The sequence below is a fragment of the Pinus tabuliformis genome, chromosome 8 (assembly GCF_031772625.1).
Source record: "Pinus tabuliformis cultivar Carrire ecotype Pingquan chromosome 8, CPIR1, whole genome shotgun sequence".
In the NCBI taxonomy this organism is placed as follows: Eukaryota; Viridiplantae; Streptophyta; class Pinopsida; order Pinales; family Pinaceae; genus Pinus; species Pinus tabuliformis.
In genome coordinates this window covers 960,602,793-960,630,631 of record NC_142294.1, presented here as the reverse complement: position 1 = coordinate 960,630,631, position 27,839 = coordinate 960,602,793, and the positions used below count along the sequence as shown (strand labels likewise).

Sequence of the window (27,839 nt, the reverse complement as noted above, 5' to 3'; positions counted from 1 at the left end):
GTCATAGAGCTCCCACTAAAACTAGGTTTATCATAGACAAAAGATAAACTCGTTGTATTAATGATGCACTGAACCCTAACAACAAAGGTGTTCTCCTGAAGCTAGTAACCTTTCTCTAATACAAAATCTATGTTTAACTTTTAAACCTATGCAAGTGAAGCAATACGCACAAAGTCTTATGGAAACTAAGAACAATAATGACATAGATACTCTAGATAGAGATATACACTAAATCTTTATTTGGGAAAACTAACTTAACTTACACCATTGTCTTCTTCATTGTATTAACTTAAACACTCACAATACAATATTTAGGTATTCCACAACATCCAAACTCCAAAATCCTAATCCATTAACTTGGATTAGATTGCAAGCATAATCCATTAATCAAGATTCGATTACAATGGGCCAAAAAAACACTGGTCAAATAAGCTCAAAACAAGCCTATAATCAAAATTCTGGGGCGCTTTAGTGAACCCTAACAGCATGAAACTAGTGTTGTGCTATATGGCAGAGGGGAAAATGCAACCCCTTGCAAACCAAAAAAAAAGAAAAAGAAAAGAATCTAGTGCAAGGTATTGGATTTAAAGCTAGCATAGTCTACATGCAAATAATATAATACATCTCTAACATTATTGTGCTTTTAAACCTTTCTAATTGATTTGACAAATGTCCTAAATGTTTAATTGTTGTTATCATTTCCATGGGTGTGGAAATTTGCAAGCACATTTAATAAGCTACGGCAGTCTTTTTTAGAGTTCTTGTTTGCTAGAAGTTGAAGGGAACCATGCCAGCTGTTACATTTGATGCTTGGGAGATTCTTTGAAATTGGATAGTCATCATTGTTTTGGCCATTCTTATTTTAATCTTGCCTCTGTATTTCAAGGTTATAGTCGCCTTGTTTTCTTTCTTGTATGCTTTTGGAGGCATTGTGTTATAAAATACCCATGTCATGATTGAGCTTGGTGGCATTGTTAAGGAATTACTTGGATATTTCTTGGCTTATCTAGGCTGCACATTTATTGTTTTTGATGTTGTCCTATGCATTGACAGGGTGATGTTGTGTTCTTATCTCCTCCATGGGGCGGTCCAGATTACATTAAGGTTCAAAAATATGATATCCAATATATGCTGAAGCCTAAAGATGGGTTAGTCTCTCTCTCTATGTGTATTTATGTTGATGTCGATGAAGGGGAAAAGGGAAGGGATAATCGGCAATGTGATGTATTTCTTTTAGAAGGGAAAGGGAGATATGCAATGTGAGGAGAAACTATATTTTTTATATGATGTGCATTGAAATTAGATTACTACTAGCAAACTTTTGGAATAAGTGGAAGGATCCAAGATATTGTCTTAAACCAACAAGAAAATGTTTCCAAAGAGATTTTATCCTTTGATGTATTTTGTCATACATGTGCCTTAACAAAAGAAAATCATACATTTATATAGCTGAAATTAGTTTTTAATTGTATATTGTGTTGGATATCCAAACACAACCGTTTTACCATGCAAAATTGCAAGTAGAATCCATGTACACAAGCTATTTTGTATGTAACTTCCTACATACAAGCTTTTTTCATCTAAGCTCATAATTTTGTAATAATGTTTTAGTCCTTGGGTTTTATGGTTCAATTTTCAATGTAGTAAGTACCTAAATTTCCCTTAAAGGTATCTTAGGCATTAAGTTAGGGTTTTACTCCTTTTTGTATAAATAAGTGGTTTCCACCTTCTCTTGAATTTTTTTCCATTTCAACTATCTATTCATCAAAGTTTCTTTGGAGAGATTACGAGAATAGTAACATGAAATAAGGTTAATATAATAAGGGTCATAATTAATGAATAGGTGATTCAATCTAGTGTTAGTACATTATCTTAATGTCGAATAAAAGTCATATTGTCCAAACTTTAATAGTAGTGTTTTTAAGATCCCTATGAAAGAGGGAAGGATCGAATGCAATCATTGGAAAACCCTACAAGTCAATAATTGGAGAAAATAATAGTGTTGTTGGATAAAAACATGACAATAACTACCAAGATAATGCCAATAAATGGCACTAAGCATGAGTCATAGGATTGCTAGAGTAAAATAAACCCATGTACAAAAGAGAGAACAAAAATGCCCAAGCACAAGTGACTGCCAAAATATAGGTTAACTAGGTTGGCATAAATCATAATCTAGTATTATAACAAAAGATGAGATTAATTCCTAACCAATTGCATTAATGGTCCACAAAATGAGTTGATCGTGGAAAAATGTGAGGATTACACCCATTCTAAACACTTTTAGATAAGCTACAAAAGAGCTACAAAGAGATCATGAAGTATAAATGAGAGCGGGGTTATGAACATTGAATACCCATCTCAATACAAGGTTGGATACAATCAGAAATAGGGATGAATTTATGTGAACACCGAACTTGATAAAGGCAATTTGTAGCTCAAGTATACGTAAGAGTAGATTTATGAATACCCTCCTTGATATAGGTGATAGTGGATTTATGATTGCTCAATTCAATACAAATGAGAGCAAGTTGATGAATCCGAAACTCAATATAAGGTTGACCTTTGCTAAAAATAAAGTTTATGCTCTTATATTCAACAATTCCCCCTTTATTTGAATAGGGGGCCTAGACAAAAGACATTCCATCACAAGCTACATCCCTCCTTAATGCTAAATAAGAGCCAAATAGATTTTCCCCTTGAACTCCATATCTTCCACATTAGTATGATTCCACAAGAGTGGTGAAGATGGTCTTTGGCAAAGTTAGATATGCTGGTTTGCTAAAGGTACAAAGGGTGGCATGAACAATATTTGAGATTAGAGTGACTAGAAAGTAAGACATACAAGATGGACCAACATCATGATGTCGAAAGGAAATATTTTCTATAATATGTTGAGAATCATCTATAAAATATAGTGGGACAAATATAACTAACCTATGAGTAAAAATTGCATCAAAGAAGGTGAAGAAATTTTGAATTCCTCCACAAGGACAAGTGGTCAAAGTCATGTAAATGTCATTATGAACCATTTCCAAAAGTTTGAGAAGCATCCTTCATATCACAAAAAAATATGTATGCACTATAGAAATACCAACTTCTAGAATACTAAGAATGTCTCCTAATGTGGCGGTGATCAATATCAACACATCTTGAAACTACTAAGGCTCAATATGCAAAATGCACCATCGAAGTTGCATCGTGATAAGAGTTCTTCAAGTTCAAAGTTAGTGTAGAGGAAATCTCCATAGAAGATACACCAATAAGAAGAGGTAAACTAAATTGTGATAGGGGGAGATCAACTATAATATGTTGAGAATCATTAGTAGAAGATTTCTTAGTAAGAAGTATTGGAAATTGTCATCTCCTTGTTGACCCAAAGAACTTCATAAGAAAGAGGTTTTTCTCTTTTACAAGGGGAGGTTTTCCATTTGAGAGGTATTGTTTTAGTAGTTGATAGAGGCTAGAGGAGATCAAAGTTGAACAAACATTGAAGATTTGCCTAATGTATCATGATTCGTAGTAGCAAGTAGTGTTCACCTCCTTCCACTTCTCCCTTCTTTCATTCTCATTCTTAGTGTATGCATTATTTGATAACGATCATTGTAGATGGAAGCAATGAGGCCCTGGATATTGATTATATAATCTCAAACACTTGGGGCATTTATTGTTTAAATAGAATGGTTGTTTCAGATTTGAGACTCTATATTCCCTAACACTAGAGCTACTATTTTATAAAATAACCACTAGGTTTATTGGAAATAAGGCAATTCACATTGTTCAAAGGGCCTAATTAGGGCACAACGTGACCTAGGGATTATGAATAAACATGGTTAGTAGGCTTATCTAGGATCATAAGGCCAAGAAAAGGCTTACAATAGATGTATATTCTCGTTTATGTCACAAGAAGCATTCAATAAGTCTCAAGTTGAAGCCTAAGGCAAACTAGGTTTTTTTGGGGCATAATTTACTTAGGGAAAAGGATGTTAGCCCTAAAATAGAGAAATTAACCATGGGAAAAGGTTGATTTTGAGGAAAAGACATCACAACCAAGTGTTGAATCTCTCCGTAATGAAACACTCTCTATCCCAGTTGAAATTCATGTCCTAACCCTAGCTAGCGACTTCCTTAAGAGACCAAAAATCTAGGTCTGGGGAGGAGAAGTGAAATTTAGTGAGTTTTCAAGGTGATCAACAATGTGACCAAGGCTAGTGCCTTGACTTGGGCGATGGAGTCTATGGGATAATTAAATTAGGAGAAAACAACTAAACCCTAGCCTAAGGGAATTATGAAACCCTAGGTTTTAGACCGTAGTTATCATTTTTTATTTTTGTGAGGGAGCAAAGTCAATCCTAAGATCTAGTTGAAAGATTCATCCATGGGATTGTCATGCAAGTTCTATAAGTGAGTAATGCATGCAACACTATTACCAAGATTTCATAGAATAATTTTCAACAACAACTAGCACATAGAAACCCTAGATAATCTATGTTGCCAGGAAACGTGGGTTTGGGGACGGGGACGGCATTTTTGGAAACAGGGTGCGTGGGTTCGTCGGATAATATAATAATATTAAATTTTAATAATTAAATTTTATAAATTATAAATTTATAAATTATAATTAATAATATATATGAAATTTGAATTTGTATATTTTTTCAACTTTAAACAAGAAAACTTTAATCATTTAAACATGCACATCATTGAACATTCAACATTGACATTGAAATTTCAAAATTTATCACCAAAAAACTGTTCATTGTTTACATATTAATAAGAATCATGAATCATGATATATGTCCATTGTCATACTACATTCAAAATTTTCCTTAAGGCATCTTCAAACATGAACTAGGAAATTTTAAAATACTAAATAGCTAAAGCCTAAGGAACAATGGCTTCCTCAAAGACCAAAAAACTGGAAAATACAAGTTATTTGACCTCCAATATTATTGCATCCCTTTTTATTAAAAAAGAACTAATAGGTATAAGAACCAAGGCTGCTTGGAAGTGGGAGCCAGAGTGGGGGACACAATTTTTAGAAGCTTCCAGATCGAGAGCGTTTTTTATACTATATATATTTTGAATCATTACATATAAATTCTGTGGTTTTTTTTTTAGGCTTGTGGCTACATTAAAGTATAAATTATGGCTGCTGGCAGCATATATTTCACTGCTGTCCCACCAAACACACAAGGCAGCCCAATAAAATAAAGTTTAAAATGTTGAGTCTTTGAGAACTCAGAATACTTTAGGATTTTTGAGCATACTCCTGAGTTTGTAGGAAACTTGGCTAGTGTGTCTCAGTCAGTTGTGTTAGACAAAATCTCTCCCAAGTTTCACCAAAATCGCTGAATCTAGCATTTACTTAAGTAAATGTTGGACTCGCTGCTTTGGCATTAGACATCTTAGTATCTTACAATGTTACATGTAAATTCTTATTTTATGTTTGAATTTTTGAAATAACTTATAAAGTTATAAGTAGCATAAACATGTCATTCATGCATGCCGTATCCTAGTATGTACTTTCAAAATATAGTTTTTTTTATGAAGAACCCGAAGAACCCAACCCGAAGAACTCGAAGAACCCGAAGAACCCAAGAACCGAGAGAACCCAAGAACCCATTAACCCATTAAAGGAAAAGAACCCAATTTTTTTTTTTGAAGAACCCGGTTCTTCATGTAAGAACCCGGTTCTTCTGGGAAGAACCCGTACCCGAATCTGGAGAACCCAAGAACCAATTAAAGGAAAAGAACCCAATTTTTTTTTTGAAGAACCCGGTTCTTCATGTAAGAACCTGGTTCTTCTGGGTTCTTTTGGGAAGAACCCGTACCCTAATTCGGTACTTAGGTGCGGGAACCCGGGATGGGTTCGAGAACCCCACCCCCGGGTGCGGGAACCCATGCAACATAGTAGATAATTAACTATTCCATACAATAACCACAAAATATTAAGATTTATCAAATACAAGGCACACTTACAAGGAAAAATGTATGAATAAATCCTTTATTGCTCAAAAATGAAATCTCCAAAGTCAAAGAATAGCTCCATAAGCAAAAAAACTAATTAGATCACTTCTCTATAAGATATAAGTCTCAATTCAGCTAGGCCAAATTCTCTAAGAGAGCCAAACTAGATCACAAGTGATGACGAGAATGAAATGAGCCTAATGAGGCTTATATCTCCTAATTTAGCCTAAAAAATTGCCTAAAAACAAGTTTGATCATTAAATGAGCTTGGGTTACAAGGAAACCTATTAGCTGATGAGAAAATATACATGATAGCCCACATGTGTGAGTCGTAGCCTCTTAAATTGTTGATATCATGCCTAATCAAGGATCCAAATGCCATGCCAAAGTGTGCTGAGGTGTCAAAGAATGGGTACATGTCTGGATGATACAAAATTTGAGGGTTGGTCCTAAAATCCCCTTCAATATCTCCTATGGGGTCCCAAGTGCCAGTTGGGGTTCCTTGAAGTGGTAGCGATGGGTTTTCAACTGTCAAATAAGGCCTCCTTCTCTCTAGTGTTAGGGCTTCCTTTGGTGCAACAAAACCACCCTAGTCTCTTAGTGGGAGACCATCCTTATCTGGGCTTTGAATCAACTCCTTCCCATCAGGTTGTGTCAAGGCCAGATTGGTGGCATACTGGGTTTAGTGGTGTCATCTTGAAGAATCCTCAAAACCAAGTCAAAGTTGACCAACATCATGGGTCTTGGAGGTATTATGGGACATGTGTCATCTACTAGTACTTTTAGGAGGCTCTAGTTTCTCAATGTTGCACCCGCTTAGGTCATGTACTTCTTTGAAGGGCTTGCGTACTTGTGGAATGGGTGCCCATGGCCTAGGCTGCAATAACCCACATGACAAAAACAACATGGATTTTAGTGAAAGTGACCATCCTTCAGAGGCTAAGATCAATAATGCATATAAGATATAAGTCTCAATTTAGCTAGGCCAAATTCTCTAAGAGGGCCAAATTAGATCACAAGTGATGACGGGAATGAAATGAGCCTAATGAGGCTTATATCTCCTAATTTAGCCTAACAAAGTGCCTAAAAACAAGTTTGATAATTAAATGAGCTTGGGTTACAAGGAAACCTATTAGCTAATGAGAAAATAGACATAATAGCCCACATGTGTGAGTTGTAGCCTCTTAAATTGTTGATATCATGCCTAATCAAGGATCCAAATGCCATGCCAAAGTGTGCTGAGGTGTCAAAGAATGGGTAGATGTCTGTATGATACAAAATTTGAGGGTTGGTCCTAAAATCCACTTCAATATCTCCTATGGGGTCCCAAGTGCCAATTGGGGTTCCATGAAGTGGTAGTGATAGGTTTTCAACTGTCAAATAAGGCCTCCTTCTCTCTAGTGTTAGGGCTTCCTTTGGTGCAACAAACCCACCCTAGTCTCTTAGTGGGAGACCATCCTTATCTGGGATTTGAATCAACTCCTTCCCATCAGGTTGTGTCAAGGCCAACTTGGGGGCATACTGGGTCTAGTGGTGTCATCTTGAAGAATCCTCAAAACCAAGTCAAAGTTGACCAACATCCTGGGTCCTGGAGGTATTCTGGGACATGTGTCATCTACTAGTGCTTTTAGGAGGCTCTAGTTTCTCAATGTTGCACTCGCTTAGGTCATGTACTTCTTTGAAGGGCTTGCGTACTTGTGAAATGGGTGCCCATGGCCTAGCCTGCAATAACCCACATGACAAAAACAACATGGATTTTAGTGAAAGTGACCATCCATCAGAGGCTAAGATCAATAATGCATCTAAGTGAACCAAACTTGAATGTTAAGGGCATATTAATACTTCAAACAAAGATCCCCTTCCAAAATCAGGACCAAGTCCTCGCAAAGGTGTTTTCTCCCTTGATAGGGGTGGCTAATGGTCAACCCTATTAGGTGCTTCCATCCCCTAAGGGGAAGTGACATTCTCCTGGCCCACCCTTCAATTGTTAGGTGTTAGTATATAATAATGTGGTAATGGAGGGGAGAAGACTTCATGGTCAAGTGCTATGGTCAAAGGGATCAATTGATGGTCAAGTGCGCCTTTTACTCCTTGTTGATTATTCCTTGTATTACCATTTATAGCTCAAGGGTTAGAGCTTGCTTTTTAAGATGTAGCAGTTTAATCACCCCTTTAAGATGAGTTAGTTTATCGCTTATTGGGGTTGGGACATGTATGGGTTCTCTTTTGATGTAATGGAGGATCATGTGCTTAGGAACCGAGTGATGGCCATATGAGGGAGGTAGAGCTCATGCTAGGATTTTTGCCCACATGTTAATCTTTATGGCCTATCCATCTTTTGCATTTTGATTTTATTCCTTTTGCTTTATTGTGGCCATGATATGATTCTTCTTTTCTTTTAGCTGCATCAACCTCCCAAGGAAAAGTTTTCGAGCCCTACTCAAGGTTTGTGAACATGGGAGTGCCAAATCCCCAAGAGCCAATGTCAAGTTGTACCCGACGAATGGGAGTGAGATATGGGATTGTAATGTGGGATGCAAAGTGTTAAGTATGGTATAGAGAAAATGGAGCACACTATCTCAATCATGGCTTTCCAAGTAGTGCCCCTCCTATAACCCAAAGGGCATTAAGGGAGGTCCCACTAGACTAGGGTCAAAGATTAACCACCTTAGTAAGGTGAGAGAACAAAATTACGGTCAAGGTCTGTCAATCTTCCTGATCACCCTGTTATCCATACTAAATGCCCAAAACAAACAATTATAAGCACCCAATTGCAAAATGATCCGTGTACCTTTTGAATAGCAGCCCACCATCCTCTTTTCTGTCACAACCCTTGAACTTCTTTTTCCCTAGGGAAAAATCGCAATTTTCATTAGGATGGTTAAAATTACATATTGTAGATGCTTCAGGAAGCATATGCAGAAGAGGGTGGCTATTGCCACAATTTGATAAACTGTCAAAAATCTATCCTAGGATGGGAGACTGATAAGTTAAATACAAATTTACATGTCTGAAAAAAATATATACATGGATAGTCTGATAAAAATATAAATTGTCAGATCACATAATCATAAAAAATCAGGGCCTGGCTGCCCCAGCATGCTGCTGATCATCATATGGTCTGTGAAAATATTGGTAGTATTCGTGCCCTGTCTGCTCCTGGATCATCCAATGCCCCCGAGGCTGGAGCGTGGCCTCCTTGGATAGTCTGTCAAAAATCTGGTTGCACTCCCTGTATATGTGATGACAAATGATAGTGTCAAATTGTGATTTCAGTAGCAAAGCCTCATCCAAAATATTCCGGAGTGTGTGCACGTGATAGACAGATTGTTGATTAAACCAATTTATGATGAGTTTGGAATCGCCAAAAATCTGAATGTGTCTACATCCCTTCTCAAGTGCAAAGTGTAACAAGTGTTGGAGGATAATAAGCTCAGCATAATTGTTTGTTCCTTCTCCTAGACCCATCTGAATTTTGAAAAAATGATTGGCAGTGAGATGAAGGAGCACTCCCCCTCCACAACCATTCTGCTGAGCTGATCCATCAAAATATGCCCATGGTATATTCCTATCAATAGTTTCTGCAATAATAGTGCAGGGAATCACAACCCTTGAACTTTCTTTAGCATGCTGTCCCAATCTCATGTTGCATTGCCCTTCTATCTGTTGTGTTCATCCAACATTCTTACTGCCACACTATTTTGTGTGCTCCTCATTGTGATCCTTCCTAACTTCAAACACTCCTTCAATAGCTATTGCATGCTTTCTTCCTCCACACCAAAACTACACACTGCATCATACTGTGGCTGTGCCAACTCACACTGTCGTGCTCACGCTTTCCATTTATGCTTCCTTTTGTTACACTTTGCTGTTAAGCACTACCCGTTGCCCTAGAATTTTCTAGGATGATTTTTCTCACATTCTCTATAGGTAGAATGCCAGAGACAAAGACTGGTACTATTAGCTCCAAAACGGCTACATGATTATGGTGACATGATCCATGTCTAGCAAGACAAAACTCCTAGCACTCTAGCTTAATGCAATAATCTTGAAGGACTTGTCCAGCATGCCATATTTTTGCTTATACTCAAATTGCTTCAATTTTCTGTTAATTATTTTTACTTAGTTATATTGTACTCATTGCTTAATCGTTAATTATTTTTACTTGGTTATATTGTACTCATTGCTTAATCTTAGTTTCTACTTGTGGGATTGCGTTGTCGAGATTTTTTATATTTTCAATAGAGCATGTGTTGTATTAAATAATTGTAAGTTTAGAAACAAGTATACTGTAGATTACAATGTATCTGATGTTTGTGGAATATGTGCACAGTTTTTCACTCTTCAAAGCTGCTCAGATGATTGCACCAAATATTATCATATTCTTGCCAAAAAATGTGGACCTGAATCAACTTGCTGAACTGTCTTTGCTTTCTCACCCACCCTTAGCACTTGAGGCAAGTGTTTTCTTTGGGCTTTGGCAAGACTCTTTTGTCTCCAAATATTTTATTAGTCTAATAATTAGATTGGAGATTTTAAATTGCATATTGTTTTAATTCCTACGTTATTCAGATCATGTCTTCTCGTACAAATGTCTATACATGTAGCGCTTGCTTCCCGTATATGTCCATTTGGAAATTTTATTGTTAACAGTGTTAATTATGAATACCATTTTTCAAATCTGGGCATTACGTAAACTGTAAAATCTTAAAAATGACAGCAAATGCAGAGAAAGAAATCAATGAAACTAATTTTTTTCTTTGATTAGAATAACTATATTTTTCAGTAGCCCTTGCATAATTAAAATTCACAAGGGAGTTTTCTGTAAACCGTTGCCTGCTTGACTCTTCAATCCTAATAGGTTTTGGAAGCTTTTAAGAAATCTCTATAAACAATTGTAACTACGATTCTTCAATTTTGGATAAACTGTTGCTGGAAACTTTGTTCATATAGCACTTTTCTTATAAGTGATCATCTTGTTTGAGTAGAAATAGAGGAGTCAAAAGCAATCATAGAATGACTTCAACTGCCGAGGCTGCATATGACAACAGTTTCTTGATATATAAAGCTTTTCGTATCAGCAGTGTGTCATCATCTTAAGTTGGCGTTCTTTTTTCCTGCAGTATTTTAGTTAGGTCCTTGATACTGATGACATACCAAAAGGAAACAGCACAGTTTTGAGGGGGGGTATTTTGACATGTAAAAACTGCAGGTGCTCCCAGTAAAATATGTACTTCAACCAACCCACAGCGGGCTACTGGGTAACATAACTAGCCTACATAAGGTGGTTGGATTATGTATTGAAGTCAAAATTGAGTAGCGTTGCAACAATAAGATCATCGCACAGTCGTAGAAAATAGTTAGGGCTCTGTCAAATTCTTGTGAATGTGCTCAAGTATTCTCACCATGTAGAGTCCAAACATGGGTACGTAACCAGACCTAACCATAGAAGAAATGTCTAATACTGGGTAAGAGCCAATTCAACGCAAATCAAGTAGGTGAGTGGTGCTTATTTATCACCACAGTTGTAACTGTTGTTGATGATAGCAAAGATCCTTGTCACGATGCATTTACCTATTACGTGCGACGTTTGACGGTTGGAAGTGCTTGCGATGTCGTTTACCGGTTGCTGCATGGAGTGGGTCCGGTTTAAGTAAAATATAGTTTGGTTGAATTTCTGTAAGGTTGCATTGATTCACGGGTAGGCTGTGTACGGGTATGGAGTACATGGTATGGATCCCCAAAGTTGGGTATACAGGAATGAGTACAGCCGTTACTGCATGTAACATAATATATATACTCTTGCATTATACACAATGAGATTTCAAATATGGAATAAAACTTCAGATCTTAAACTCTAAAAGATAAAAAAGAGCATTAATTATTCAATAGATCGTATTCATATCACAACTTTAAACTTTAAAATTTATGAGAAAACAAAAGTATCTCAATTATGTGGATATTCATCAAGTTATTAATTAATATAGTTGTTCAAGATAGTCTCTGGATTCTTTTTAAAAATTAAAGCACAACGGCAATGGCAAGTAGTAAAGAGCCTTGGATATCAAAATGAAGATTATCTGTCTACATGATCTAGAAAGGTGATGTTGTGTACTTTTAGACACAACCCTTTTATTATGCTAGTGAATCTAGATGAACTAGTCTATATGTAAACATGTGATTTTGTCATCATTGAAGTTATGGTCTTTGGATATTTTTTTTTATAAAGCCACTTACGTTAATAAAGCCAGTTAGAACTATTAGTATTAATAAGGAGATTGTTATAGATATATATCCCGTATATCCCGCCAATAATGGTTAAATGTAGGCTTTATATTTCTACTGCAAATAAGAGAGGGTAAATCCTCCATAATTATAAAAAAGTAATTGTTATGTCATTGTGTTGGGGAGTGCTCTTCTCGAATAGGGTTAGGTTTTGTTTGTTTTCTCTTTTGTGGGTATATTATCTACTTGCTTTCTTACTTGTGGCTATATTGTGACAATATTGTAGTTGATTGTGTTTTTGATAATACTTTTTAAGTGTTGTTTTTTTTTTTGTAAATAATTGTGAACTTTATATCATTCAATGGATTGATCTTGAAAGACTTAAGAAAACATGAATAGTCTACGATTATCTCTTATGCACCAAAAGAAAACCAAGATAGACAAACTTCAAGAATTGAGAACATACATCCACATAGAAAGAATCATTAAGACTATAAATGCTCCGAGAAAGATATGTCAATTAAGCTCTAATGAGAGAGGGCTCCATAAAATTCAACCATGAGTACATTGAGGAAGGGCTCCTCTATTTATAGATGGAGGCACATTTCCTTTTACAATAAAATAATAATATCTCGTGATTCCTTAAATATAGCCGGTGAAAAACAAAATTATAACTAATTAATCTAACACAATAATAAATAAAAGTGATAAGCCATATGTACAATAAAAAAGACAAAGTAAACCCCAAAACTGGGGTCCTATTGTCCAAAGAAGGACAAAGATGCCCTCAATGTGCCATGTCTAGCATCTAAAGGCTCCAAATCATGTGTAGATGGTCAACATTCCTTTGAATGTTGGTGGTCCAATTTTCAAATGATGTTATAGATGCATCTAATGCAAGCAACCTTTTAGCATGTATCCCCAAAGTCTGGGATGACCTCCTACCAAAGGTAAAAGATTCCTCAAATGTGGACAATCTCCATGGAATAAGCTATGAATTCTTCTTGATATGTTGTCCACATCATTAAAAACATTTTAGGTGAATGCCACATCATCACAAGTCACTAAGTGACCCCTCCAAGTCATCATGTGCTACCAATATATCCCCATGGTTTTCATAAGGCTCCCACGTGAGCATCAACCCTCCAAACAAGTGAAAATCATCTCTAGAAGTGATGGGAAAGGAGAGCGCTCAAGGATCCTCCATGTGGAATGTGACAACATTGTCCATGTATGCACAAATAACTCAAAATTGCCTACCTAATGAAGCTCACTACCTAAGAAGTATCATTCCATGTCATCATAGGCTTCCCACTCTTCGGTATCCATGTGAGTGAATGCCTCTGCCATCAAAGATCAAAACACAAGGGCTAGTGAAGAAATTTACTAGGAACAACCCTATGGAAAAGAGGGGTAACAAGCTCAACAACATCATTAATGAATTTAACTTCAGACCAAAACTAGATTACCTCTAGTTAATCACCATGTCACTAATGAATATGACACACAATGATCCATAGACCTTGAGCAACGTTAAACTAGAAAATAAACTATCACAAAATGTGTATTTTTATCTTTTGAGAAATTACCATTGTGTACAACTTGTGTATGGGTTTGTCCTAACAATTGTTGGTTTTTAACATTTGAGTTTGCGCAATGAGCAATATAAAGTTGCCCCCAATAAAATCTCCCAAGGTCCTTGAGGACATTGATCATAGCACAAATGCAACAAGACATTAATAGGTACACTTGTACTTATATTGTAAATGCAAAATCGTTGTTTTACATATACAAGCTAGTAATGGCGTGAGTATCTATAGCCTCACAAAGAGCATCAAATTTATAAACAACATTTCTTCCTCATTGTACAATTTATGCACCATGAGTATTTTTTTTTTTTTTTTGAATTAGTGGAATCGACAACTAGGGCAGGCTCGTACTCACATGACATGGGGTTGATTTCAACTGCTACCACTATAACCTCTAAGTGTACCAATGTGGCCCCTCACATGACACATAAGGCTAGTCAAGAGTTTCAAACAACAACTTCTCAAGAAGTGCCTTAACAATACACCCTATGACAAACTAATTTACACCTTAGGGTTACGCACCATTAATGATATTGACCTAAAGGATAGGATGAGTTATTTTTATCAAGGGTATGTTTAGATGATATTCCCATACATCCATAATAATGTGGCAACCCTCATTTGTTCACCCACTTCAAATTGTCTTTGGAACTTTGTTAACCTTGCTTTCTCCTTGTACATGAAATAGTGCAGGTTTTTTCATATCCTAGGGGCTTATGTCGTTTAGGTCCCTTATTTATCACATGCTCTATCTCACAAAAGAAGAGAGAAAATTCTATGTTAAATGATGTTTGACTTGCATAGAAAACCATACAATCATCAAGTAATATTTTCCCTAATTGTCAAATAAGGATGAAATCAAGGACATGGCTTAACTTTTCAAGGAATGCTAAGAAGAGCTTGCATTTTCTAACAAATCTTCACATGAGAAATAGAAGTATCTTAGCAAAATCACCAAAAATAGGGACAAACCATTGAGAAGAAGGATTATTTTCTTCAACATAAGGTCAACTCTTCTAGTTTCAAATACGAATACATCATAACTAGAAAAAATCCAATAAATGATCCTTCACTTGTTAATAACTCCCCCCACTATTCCACACCACACAATTCACACTTAATTACTTCCATACCTCCCTTCTTTACACCATTAACTTGCAAATTTTCCAACATTGGAACTTGGGGCCACATTTGGGTGCCATTATTGTTATTCACCTTTTAAAATGTCCTACCCAATAGCTAATACAATTATCCAGGTGGTTAAACTATTGTCCATTATAGGAAAAACTCTTTGCATGAGAGAAAAAGATTTACCAACACTTCCAACAACTATGCACAATTGCAATGTCTCTTCCCATATAGGGAAAATAAATGTCTAGGTTCAAAATAATTTTGTAGGGTTGAATAATTGATTTCCCCTCAAGAAAAATTCAATTCACAATCAAAACTTCTTCCCACAAATGTTTACATCCGAAACTCTTTGCACACAATGAAGATGTGGATGGAAAAATAGAGATAATCATACTCATAGCCTCAAACATCATTTGTTAGTAGATTAGGTTTAGAAGTATTTTAAGGCTTCCTTTTTATTATTCTTCTTTATTTTGTTTTTGCATGGGACAAGGGATTATCCCAAGGACACCCATAGATTAGATGGACACATTCCCAAAATAGGGTTGGGTCAGTGGGCATCCTTGGGATCCTAAATGTCTTTAGGGTAGGGGGTAATGTGCCTATTCCAGGATACTATCCCTTAGAGTACATGTCTTCACAATACATAGTGGTTTTAAAATTTGAAAAGGTTGTTTTTGGAGAGGGACTATAACTCACATATCACATTACCTTGGAAGAAGGGTAAATTGTAGGATACAACAATTCCAGACAAACAACACTAATTGTCAATGGGTTATATAGAATTTCTTCTTATGTCCATGACCAATAAGCATTTAGAACACAATTAAAGGTCACAATGCATGATGAAAAGACTTAAAAGTAGTGATAATATATAATTTGTTTGCTTGATGTTGAACTTTTGTAGCTAAGATCAGTATTCAAAAGAAGGAATTTGTTTTTCTTGAGTTCATGTCGACTCTAGGAGGATAGGTCACCCCCACCAATCGAATAGGCTTTACCCTTGGTCAAAACTCACATGATTTGACTATTGTAAATAAACCATTCGACCTCCTCCATTTGGCATCAAATCAATTCAGATCATCAAGTCAAGAAGTCTTCTATCACATGTGCGAAGGAGAGAGAGGAGATCTCAAGTTAATCAATGTTGAACAAGTTTATATTTGCTCTGTTTGACTGAATCTTTGACTGCTCTGTTTGACCGAAATTTTAGAGGGTTGATCTAACTTCTTTCTACCTGAGTTGACGACAAAGTTACTCGAATTTCTAAGGCACAAAGTTGACCGAAGTTTCTGAGTTGATTGCAAGTTGTATGAGGAAGTTTGACTGAACCTTCTAAGGAAGTGCTGACCGTAGTTGACCAAGATATTCTAAGACAAAGTTGATTGAGATTTTTGGACAGTGTTTGACTGAAGTATGGACAAAGTTGATCGAGATTTCTGGGCAGCAATTTGACTGATTTTTTTTGGGTAGTTGGACTAGGTTTGACCTATCTAGGTCATGTGGTTAGATTGACGAATTTTAACTGAAAAATCAAGTTGTACCATTTGTTGAATTGAGCAATAATTTATCCCAGAAGAGATTGTTGGGTTTTCTCCCAAGGTTAGGTTTCCCAGGTGAAAGAATTATGTTTTCTACTGTTCTACTATGATCTCTGCTGTTCTACTATTCTATTGTATTTTAGTTGAGTTTTTTGAAGTGTAATTGCTTAATGATAATTTGGAAAGTGCAAAATACCATTAGAAGCAATTATCAGTAGCAAAAAATTGTGCTTATCTTCTTAGCACTAGAAAATTAACATGGTATCAGAGCTTGGGTGAAATAGAAACCATTAAAGAGACTTGAAGAAGCCAAGTTGTTAAAGAGCATCCATTAGAATTCCCTAGTTGTAGTTTGAAGGAACATGAGATAGCCTTAATAATGAGTTGAAAGGAGCAAGATCAAGAGACTACCCTTTATGAGAAGTGCGTTCATATTTTGGCTATCTTGGGCCTAATTTATTTTTTCTTTTGGTTGATAGTGTTTTGTTGAGATATGGACCCTTTTCGAGGCTGGACAAAAGCCTTTCTAAGGTCTAATCAGAAGGATCATCCATGCAAAAATTTATGAGTATTATGGATCTTGTTTGTGGTATCTTCGGTTGCCTTAGAGGCTAGATTTTGGCCCTCTCCCTAAGGTCTAATCAGAAGGATCATCCATGCAAAAATTTATGAGTATTATGGATCTTTTCTATGGTATCTTCGACTGCCTCAGAGGCCAGATTTTGGCCCCCTCCCTAAAGCTCATATTTCCGAGCCAAGGGTTCAGTTTCTAAAAAAATGATTCACACCAACTAAGGCCAATCCAAGGAAGTCTAAGGTATCTCTGTGACATGTTTCTCGACCCTCGAAGACAAATATTCTGAGGTTATCTCATGCCAAGTTTTCGAAGGTCATTCTACATGAAGTTTATTTTGAGGTTAATCTGAATTGTTCAAGGCTGATTTGAAGAAAGACATGAATTTTACAAAGTCTAATTAGAGTTTACTTAAGGGCACATTCGATGTCTGTTTCAACCTCCCTTTTCAGAACAATATTTCATTGTATGTTTGAAGAAAATTCAAACAATATCTGTGGCCAATCTCGACCTGACATGTGGACATTCCTGGCCAATCCTTGAGGTTGTTTCAAGGGCTATATTGTGATCTTCCTAAGTCATAATCCAAGACATAATTTCCACTAATCAAGGTCATGATTAGGACTGAGTCTAAATTGCTTTCAAAGGGTTTTTGACAATGAATTTGTTGAGAAATGTTGTGAGGATTGTTATGTGAAGGTTGTTATCTTCCTCTTAAGGGTTTTTGAAACCCTAAGAACGTGACAAGAATGCTAAATGCTAGTAGGAGTGTGTAATTGGTAGCATGAAAATGTCATTAGCTAGTAGTTGAGCCTTTGGTATGGTTGGATAACTCAAGAATGAAGAAACCCTAGCTTATGCAGTTCATGCAGGGAAGAAAAGGAAAGCTACATGCATTAGTAGCTAATGATGACGATGAGGATGAGAAATTTCTAGCTTGATGACTATGTAGATGGATTTCAATGGTTTCTGCAAGAAGGAAAGGATCAGGAGGGAGTTGACGATTCCCTACAATCCTTAGATCAAAAGATAAGTACTCCATATATTTTCTTCCTTGATTATTATTATTATTAGTTAACCTCTTTTGTTTGTATCTTTTTTCTTGGTTATAATAATTTCTTCCACGACCTCCTAATGAGGTTTGCAAGTACATCGTGAAGGTTGCCTAGGCTCTAGTAGTAGATGGAAGCGTCGGGAAGAATGAAGCAAAGTTTATGAGAAGAGGATTCTCCTTAGATCGAACATAAACTCAGCTAAAGTGATTTGTGTTCAAGAGGGAGAAATTGTACTAACATCTAGAACCGTGCTAGATGATTGAAAGACCTCCTAGTTCAAAGGGAGCAGATAACCATGTAGTTTGGAAGGATTCTATCATGAAGAATGATGTGTGAAATTTATGCCAAGACCTGAAGGGAAGTCAATGACTTCCAAGTTGATCTACAAGATCAAGCATGCGGTAGATGGAAACATAGATAAGTACAAAGCAAGATTCATGGCAAGAGGGTTCTCCGAGAAAGAGGGAGAGGACCATGAATGGACATTTTCTCCAGTTGCCAAGTATACTTCTAATAAAACCATTATTTCTATTACTTCTATAATGGGTTGGAAATTGCATCAGATGGATGTAGAGACCACTTTCCTCAACAGAGTAATTGAGGAAGAAGAAGTGTACATAGAGCTACCTTAGGACTTTGAGGTACATGAGAGGAATCTCATGTTTACAGACTAAAGAAAGTTTTGTAGGGACCTCAACCTTGGTATTCTTGGATTGATGGATATTTGATAAGTCTTGGTTGATCTTGTTATTAGATGACTTGTTTCTAACGGAAGCAGAATGACTCATGTGACAAAGGGAGCAACAGTGGCAGGGGGATTTGCTTTCGTGATAGAGGGAGGAGTCAAGCCCTGCTTCAATGTCAAAGGGAGTTTACCTCTGAGTTTGAGATGAAGGATCTAGGCTTGATGCATTAATACTTGGGATTAGAAGTATGGAAGAAGCCAAGAGAGATCTTCCTTGGTCAAGGGAAGTATAACATTATGATCCTTCAGAGATTTGGGATGTTGGACTGCAATTCCATGTCTACTCCCATGGTGACCAACCTGAAGAAGTTGAGAGACTCTGATTCATATTTGGTGGATCCCTCTATGTATCGATGATTGATTAGTTCATTGATGTATCTAGTTAATACCAGACCTAATATTTTCTTTGCAATGAACAGCTTGAGCTAGTTCTTGGTAGAACTGAGGCATGTACATTGGATTGTAGCAAAGCATGTGTTGAGATATTTGTGTGGTACAATCAGTTCTGGATTGAGATATGTCTCAAATAGTAGAGTACAATTGTAGGGATTCTCATATTTTGATTGGGTAGGGAGTGTCAAAGACAGGAAGAGCACATTAAGATGTTGTTTCAATTTGGGTTATGTATTGATGTCTTGGATGAGCGGGAAGTAGAGATCTGTTGCACTCAACATTGTAGAGGTTGAGTATATTGCATCTAGTTTGGTAAGTTGTGAATAAGTATGGCTTTGTAAGCTAATTGTACGATTGTTTGATTAGGTGTAGGCACTGATCATGATACATTGTGACAATCAAAGTTGTTTGAAGGTTTCTAAAAATCCATTCTTTTATTATAGATCGAAGCACATTGAGATCAAATACCATTACATCTGAGACATGGTGCAGAAGGGAGCAATGAAGCTCCAATACATTTCTACAAAGGAGTAGGTTGCTAGCATTCTCACCAAGCCTTTGCTCAAGATGAAGTTCAAGCATACTTCTGGACATGCTTGGAGTGGTTGAGAATGCCTCCCTCGTTGAGAGGGCGTGTTGATGTTGTAGCATCAGGGGGTAGACATTCTCCCTAGGTCAGGATATTGACAGGTCAAAGGTATTGACCAAGGGCCATGTAATGTGGTTAGGGAGAATGGCCCAATGAGCATCAAAGCCCAGAGTGCTCCCCTAGGTTGCCAAGAGGTACTTGGCTAGTGGGTAGAGTGAATTCCTTTAGCACCAGGCAAGTCTATTACCATTCAATTGACATGTAGAAATGGTAATTTCCTAGGTTTTAACCATAGGTCACAGGTGTTGACTAAGTTCCAAGTGATGACTTGGATAATTAGTGAACTAGGACTAATCTTGTTGACCCCATAAGACCAAAGGCTAGTGGATGACTAGATCCATTTTCAAGGAGAGTTGACTAATAGTAAACCAAATCCCTTTGCATGATGTTGATGCAAGATGCTTTCCAGTTGAAGTTGATAGACACATCAATGTAGCAAGCTCTTTCAATCTTTTCTAAAAAAGGAGATTTTTTTCAACAAAGTGGACATTTGAAGAAGTCAAGATGAGTACCTCCCTAGCTAACAGGGAGTGTTGAATTTTTGTATTTGAGTTTGGTATTCTAAAAAAGATTTTTTTTTTTTCCTTGAGTTTATGTCGGCTTCAGGAGGACAAGTCAGCCCCACCAGTTGAATGGGCTTGACCCTTGATCAAAACCCACATGATTGACCAATATAAATAGACCATTCGACCTCCATTTAACATCAAACCAATTCAAATCATCAAGTAAAGAAGTCTTCTATTCACATGTGTGAAGGAGAGAAAGGTGATCTAAGGTTGATCAACATTGACCAAGTTTATATCTACTCTGTTTGACTAAATCTTTGATTGAATTTTTGGAGGGTTGATCGAACTTATTTCTAGTTCAATTGACAGTAGAGTTGATCGAATTTCTGAGGCACAAAGTTGACTGAAATTTCTAAGTTGATCGCAAGCTACCTAAGGTAGTTTGACTAAATATTCTAAGGCAGAGTTGACCACAATTAATCGAGAGTTCTTTAGGTAGAGTTGATCAAGATTTTTGGGTAGTGTTTGACCAAAGTTTGGGAAGAGTTGACCAAAATTTATGAACAGTAGTTTGATTGAATTTTTGTGGGAAGCTAGACTAGGTTTGACCTACCTAGTTCATGTGGTCAAATGGATCAAGCATGACTGAAAAATCAAATTGTACCATTTGTTGAATTGAACAATAATTTCTCTTAGAAAATATTGCAGGGTTTTCTCCCAAGATTAGTTTCCCAGGTGAAAAATTTTTGTTGTCTATTGTTCTACTATTATATTGCATTTATAGTTGAGTTTTATGAAGTGTAATTGCTTAATGATAATCTAGAAAGTGAAAAAATATCATTAGGAGTAACTATCAGTAGAAAAATATTGTGGTTCTCTTCTTAGCACTAGAAAAATAGAACTTGATCCTTTCTTTAGGTCATGGTAATTTGCATGATGTGTAATACGAGTTGATGACAAGATATAAAGTAGTGATGGTTGATACGTTGGTTGTAATTAACTTTGGTTTACCAAGTCCATGAAAATCAACTGCTAATATAGCCCCCACCCAAGTTCAAGTCTATCAAAGAGATATGTTTGTGTTTGTTCTTGTTCTTGTGGATGTGTACTTGCACACATAATAGTAGTTGGGGCTCGATGTGAATCCTTGAAAACTTGCTTGAAATTGATAACCCTCACCTATAGCTTCTTAGTCGAAAAGCAAATAGTTTAATGGTATTAATGGTTCCTCCATAATGCTAAATATCAATGTGTTAGTGGCATTGTGATAAGTGGAAGCTTTGTTTTTAAAAATATAAGGTGTTTGTCTCGATCATTTCTTCTAGTCATAGTAATGTGCAAGATATATCTATTGATTCGTTTGATAATCAATTTTCAAATAATAATATCCTTGTAGCAATGAAATGTTGTTTGAAAGGAAGCTAAAAATGCCTCAACAACCTATTGAGCCACTTGATCAATCCTTTTAAGGCATTTGGTTAAGCATTTTGAATAAGGTAAATTGTTTGTTTGGATGTAAGTATATATCAGGACAAGGAAGAGTCATACAAGTCTTTTTTGATAATTTAGAAAACAAGCCAACAACCCTAATTGTGGTTGTTTATGAGGGCTTTTCTTGTTAGATAACTGGGGAAGTGAAGGCATCTTCCAATTCAATTTAACGATCTATTGTCGGGAAATAAATGCTAAGATGAAATGGGGAAGAGATGACGTCCTAACTCAAAAACATTCATCATTGTACAATGTGGCCAAGCGAAGAGGAGATAAAGACTCGAGAAAGCTTATATGTTCTTATGGAAGAATCCTTTGTGATTATGTTCGAAGCATATAGAGACCTTTTGACCACGAATGATATATAGTATGTACAAAAGTAGTGAAAATATGAATATAATTATATTGGCTTGGATGATGCCATGTTACTTAACAAGTCACAACTAAATTGTGATTCTATTGCACCAATGACTACTTCCATATTTGATTAAGAAGAAATTCTAAGATCAAGATTGTGGTTCTTTAAAGAAATGTTGCAAAAATCAACATCAACAAAAGGTTGTTTGAAGATCATGACATTGGTCCATAAAAACATTAGGGAAAGAATTTGCAAAAATGATAAAGTAAGAAAAGCATTAAGAAATACAAAATACATTTATTTTTCTCAAATATAAATGCACTATAATAAGAAATAATCACATTTCCACTAAGATATGAGAAAACATTGATATAAGATACCATATGATATATCAAACATTAATTGTCGACATTTATAATTGTCAAGTCAAGACAAAAAACTGAGTACTTGTGAATAATGACTTTTCAGGTTGGTGAAAGTGATAGGTAATATAGCCACCACTTGGGTTCCATATCCTATCTAGAACATGCTTGTACTTGTCCTCACGATTGTTGGATTCATGATAACACAAAGAATAATGGTCCGGGCCAAGTGCTAGTCTTCGATGATCCCCATGCCCCCATTATGGTTGTGTAGCCAAAGAATGGTCAAATTGATTAGTGCTAATGGATCCCTTGTATTGTTAAATCTAGGCATGTTAGCCTAATTATGATAAGAGAAAATTTGTGCAAAATAACAATTGAAAACACAATAAAAAACTACATCAAATACATAATAACACATCTCATCATCATGAGGCATATACAATAATTGATTAACTCCCGTACAAGTGTGAGGTTTAGGAAAGAGCGATTAACTACATTAAATCCGATTCCTAGAGCATGGAATTTTTCTGCCTCTTAGCTCATTATAACTTCTAATATTAAATCTCATATAAGCTTGAGGACACTTTCTTGTCCTGTGACAAGGTTCTACAAACAATCATGCAATCAACTGTAGATAAATTACCTCTACTTGTTTCAAGACCATCCTTACAACCATTGTTTGAAAAATGTCATTTTTAAATGCATTCGTGTGTGTGTATGTCGGTAGGGAAGGGGAAAGGAAGCATTCTACATTGATTACATTTCTAGAATTGCCATCATGAAAAGCATATCACATATTCAAATTCTATAATTATATATTGCACAATTACTTAGTACCAATAGTATATTGGATTATACACAACCATTAACAAATTTTTAAAAATGAATATTTTGTTGAAAATGTAACTAGTGTCAGCCTTCATCATGTGATATAATCATTGATGTATTTATTATCATTTTATTTTTGTTCAAAGCATGTTCTTCATGCTCAACGAGTCAATAGAAAATGTATTTGAGTCATGTCCCATTTGTACATTTGTAAAAGAAAAAAAGTGATTTTTTTTTTGTTGAGTCATATGTCCACAAAGTTGACAAGTCGGCCCTCCTTGGATAATTTGGCCTCAACCATTCAAGTGACCACTGTTCGACCTCCTAGGCAGTTATATATATGAAGCTAATTCAACCTTCTTGAGACTCATTCATCATACGAACAAGAAAGACATTTGAAGAAAGTGAAGAAGCAAAAAATTGAGTTAAACAAAGGAGAGAAGAATGAAGTGAAAGGAATAAAAGGATATTACAAAAATTGATTGAATCTTAATATGAAGTAGCTCGCATTTTCTATGACTTAAAAAACCAAACTTTTGAAGTTTCCACAGGCCAAATTCTGGCCCCCTAATTACAAACCCGAAATTTCTGAGATTTGACCAGTTTAAGACATATTTGACCAGTGTTGACTCTGATTGTTTGAGTTGACTTGAAGGTGTTGGCTTTGACTATTTAAGGTGAATTAAAGGAGGGTTCAACTTGGTCTTGTTATTGGTATATTAGTCTTGTTTTGGTCTTGGATATCACATTAAATCTGATTCTATAAGAGAAGGAGTATTGGGTTTCCCCCTTGTGGGGTTTTTTCCCTGACTTGCAGCTTATATCTTGGCATCTCTCGCTCTCTTGTGATCTCTATGTTTTTCACATTGCATAATTGCTTGATGAAGAAGATACTATAATTAATAAGAAGAAAAATAATATTCACAAGTAATTATCAAGAAGGAGAATCATGCGTCATCTCCATTCCACTTGATTTTCCAACATGGTACCAGAGCTAAGGTGAAGGAAGGAAGATCCCATTCTTAAAGAAATGATTGAAGTAGCAAATCTCCCTCACTTGAAGACATCTCTGAAAGGATATTCTTGTAGCAACTCTCTTTCAAGTTAGCATTCTTCCAAGTCTCTATGTCTAACACTTCTAATCTAATGACATCCTTTTGCAAGGAAAGCAACAAGCTTGAAGGAGCATCCAACTTCAAGGCTTGGAAGAAGAGGATTGATTTAGTTCTCATCGAAAACGAGGTAATGCAATTTGTTTAAGGTTCCAACACTAGATAAAAACAATGCTCAGGAAGTAGCCAAGTTTAATAAGGGAGAAGTCAGAGCTCAAAGAATTTTATTTGAGTCCATCAAAGATCATCTCATTACCTTTGTTTCAGAATTATCTACATCAAAATAAGTTTATGATACTTTGGTGAAGTTGTACTCCATCAACGCAACAGGTCACAAGATAGCCTTACAAATTCAACTCTATCAATCAAAGATGACAAAAGAAGACATTATAGCTTCATATTTCATGAAGATATCAAAGATTAAAGACCAACTTTAAAAAAATGGTGAGCATATATCTAATTCAGAAATGATTACCATTGTAATCAATGCTTTACCTAAAGAATGGGATGGTTTTGTTGGAGGTATTTATGCTAGAAAATAAACTCCTACTTTTGAAGAATTATGGGCTCAATGTACACTAGAAGAAACAAGACTAAAGGAAAGAAGCAATACTCAACCTGTCAATGAGGACTCTCAAGCTTTTGTAGCTAGATCAAAGAAGAAATTTGAAAAGAAGAAGAAAAATAAAAATGTCGGTAGCAAAAACAAAGACATGTCCAAGATCCAATGCTTTGGTTTTCATGAATATGGGCACTACAAGGCGGATTGTTCAAAGAATCCTAAGAACAACAAAAGGAAGGAAAGAATAGTTGAAGATGATGAAGCTCCAAAGAAACAGAAGGAATATCTCGAGGATCTCTACTATTAGAAGATCATAAGGATTATGACTGGTGTAACATGCATTAATCCTTACACCAGGTTTGAAGTTTATTTTTTCATAGAAGATTGTCAACAAAATCATAAGGACTAGTATATGTGGATTTGAAAATAGAAGTCTATTCAGAAGGAAACTCCTTTAGTAACATCATTGAAAGAAGATCTAGCGGAAATATCATAGAAAGCATGCATGGTAGAAACTTTTGAAAAGAAGTTGGTAGCAGATGGAGCAATTGGAATGTTTGTAGGAATGAAAACATTCTAAGGTTGGAATAAAGGAGGAGCAGGCAATATTTCTTATCCAAATGTAAAATGTCTAGAAGGCAAATAGCTAGGGTGACCAAGATTTCAAGAAACCTAGTTGGCGTTGTAAGAGAAGATGAGAGTTATTCTTCTTGCGTTATTTTATTTTTGGTCAAAGCATGTTCTTCATGCTCAAAGAGTCAATAGAAAAATGTATTTGAGTCATGTCCCATTTGGACATTTGTAAAAGAAAGAAAATGATTTTTTTTTGAAATAGTGTGGAATAACTTATTGAAGAGTTTTATATAACCCAACATTTCGGACTACTGAAATGAGTCCATCTTCAGGGGAACACCATCACTCTTGAGAAGATTGATGTGATACAAAGAGCTAAGATCATAGTATATAAATATGTGTGTGGGCAAAAAAAAGATGCTTAGTTGATGGGTCGGCCAGAATGATAATCCAAAATTTGATATTATAATATAATTCTGTCTTTATGTTATTAAAATTTATTATAATAAATTATTTAATTAATTATTAAATTAATCTTAAATTTACTTTAATAAATTATATAATTAGTTAATGCTATTATAATATAATTTAGCCCTTATGTCGTTTAAATTAAATTAAAGCCTATTTTAATAAATTATTTAATTAATTATAACTTTATTTTAATAAATTAAATAACTAGTTAATGATATTATAAAATAATTTTTCCCTTAAGTTATTTAAATTAAATTAAAATTTATTTTAATAGATAAATTAATTAATTATTAAATTGATCTTAAATTTATTTTAATAAATTCTAATTAGTTAATGATATTATTAGATTTAATTAATGGTTTCCAAGTGTTACTTAGTTTTAAACCATCATCACGGTTCATATTGTTATTCCTTTTTTCAATTTCAATTGCTTCTTTAATTTTTCTTTTTAAATAGTGGTCTTCTCTTTTGATAAGTTTAGCTTCTTCCATGCAAATGTAGTGTGAGGATGAGTAGGCATGTTCAGCTAAGCCAGATTTTGTGGCTCTATTTCTAGAAATATCAACAACGTGTTCTTTTAGCCTTATGTTGAGGGATCTACCTGTTTCTCCTATGTATTCTTTACTGCATGAACAAGAGATTGTGTATACTCCTTTTTGCTGATTAGGGTTTATTGGATCTTTAATGGAATCAATTATTTTTTGAATGGTATTGGGTGGGTGAAAGCCACATTGATATTGTGATTATTTAAAATTTTAGCTATCTTGTATGTGGTACCTTTTATGTAAGGAAGGGAGATCTTTGGTGTGTTTATGGGCCTTTTTATGATTTTTCTATTTAAGGTTTGTTGGATAGTTTTGTTAATGGTGCTCCTATGGTATCCATTCTCTTCAAAGACTTGGCGAAGATGGTTCAGCTCTTGATTTAGGTGATCAGGATGTGATATTCTAATAGCTCTAGTGGTTAGGGTTTTAATGATACCTGTTTTTTGTTTGGGATGGTGATGAGAGTTGGCATGCATATATCTTTCTGTGTGGGTCTTTTTTCTGAAGACTTGAAAACTTAGGCCACCCTCTTTCTTGGTTAGAAGGATATCAAGGAAAGGGAGTTGATTGTCTTTTTCAATTTCAATCATAAATTTAATGTGATCACACTGGTTGTTGATATGAGCAAGGAATTCTTCTAATCTGTGTTTCCCATCTCTCCATTTTGCAAAAACATCATCTACGAATCTTTTCCATTCATTAGGAGTGTAGGGGAAAGATCTCAGGCCTTTTTGTTCGAAGTGTTCCATATAGAGGTTGGCTATTATTGGAGATAAGGGAGAGCCATAGCTACTCTGTGGGTTTGTTCATAAATTTTCCCATTAAACTAAAATATGAGGATTTCAAACAAAGTTTTATAAGATTTGTGGTTTCCTCATTAGTGATTGTTCTCATGATGTCTATAGCTTCATCAATAGGTATCATAGTGTAGAGAGATACAATGTTGAAGCTAACCATCAGATCTTCTTCATTCATTTTTAGGTTTTTAATCCATTCTATGAAGGATGCAGAATCTTTTATGTATGAGGAGGTGTTTCCAGATAAATGTCTAAGTTTTTTTGCAAGGTATTGCACAAAAGCGTAAGTAGGGGATCCTATAGTGTTTACTATGGGTCTCAAAAGGATGCCAAACTTATGGATTTTAGGAGCTCCATAT

At 35.5% G+C, this 27,839-nt stretch overlaps 1 protein-coding gene across 4 annotated transcripts in view; it reads left to right on the top strand.

Moving 5' to 3' along the window:
* LOC149238661 (uncharacterized) overlaps nt 1-27,839 on the top strand; it is a 505,729-nt gene that overhangs the window by 367,323 nt on the left and 110,567 nt on the right. For all 4 annotated transcript variants that reach the window (XM_089367018.1, XM_089367017.1, XM_089367019.1 and 1 more), the window contains 2 exons: nt 1,054-1,148; nt 10,304-10,427. In XM_089367018.1, the coding sequence (XP_089223144.1) occupies nt 1,054-1,148; nt 10,304-10,427 (219 nt within the window). The remainder of the gene's footprint in view (nt 1-1,053; nt 1,149-10,303; nt 10,428-27,839) is intronic.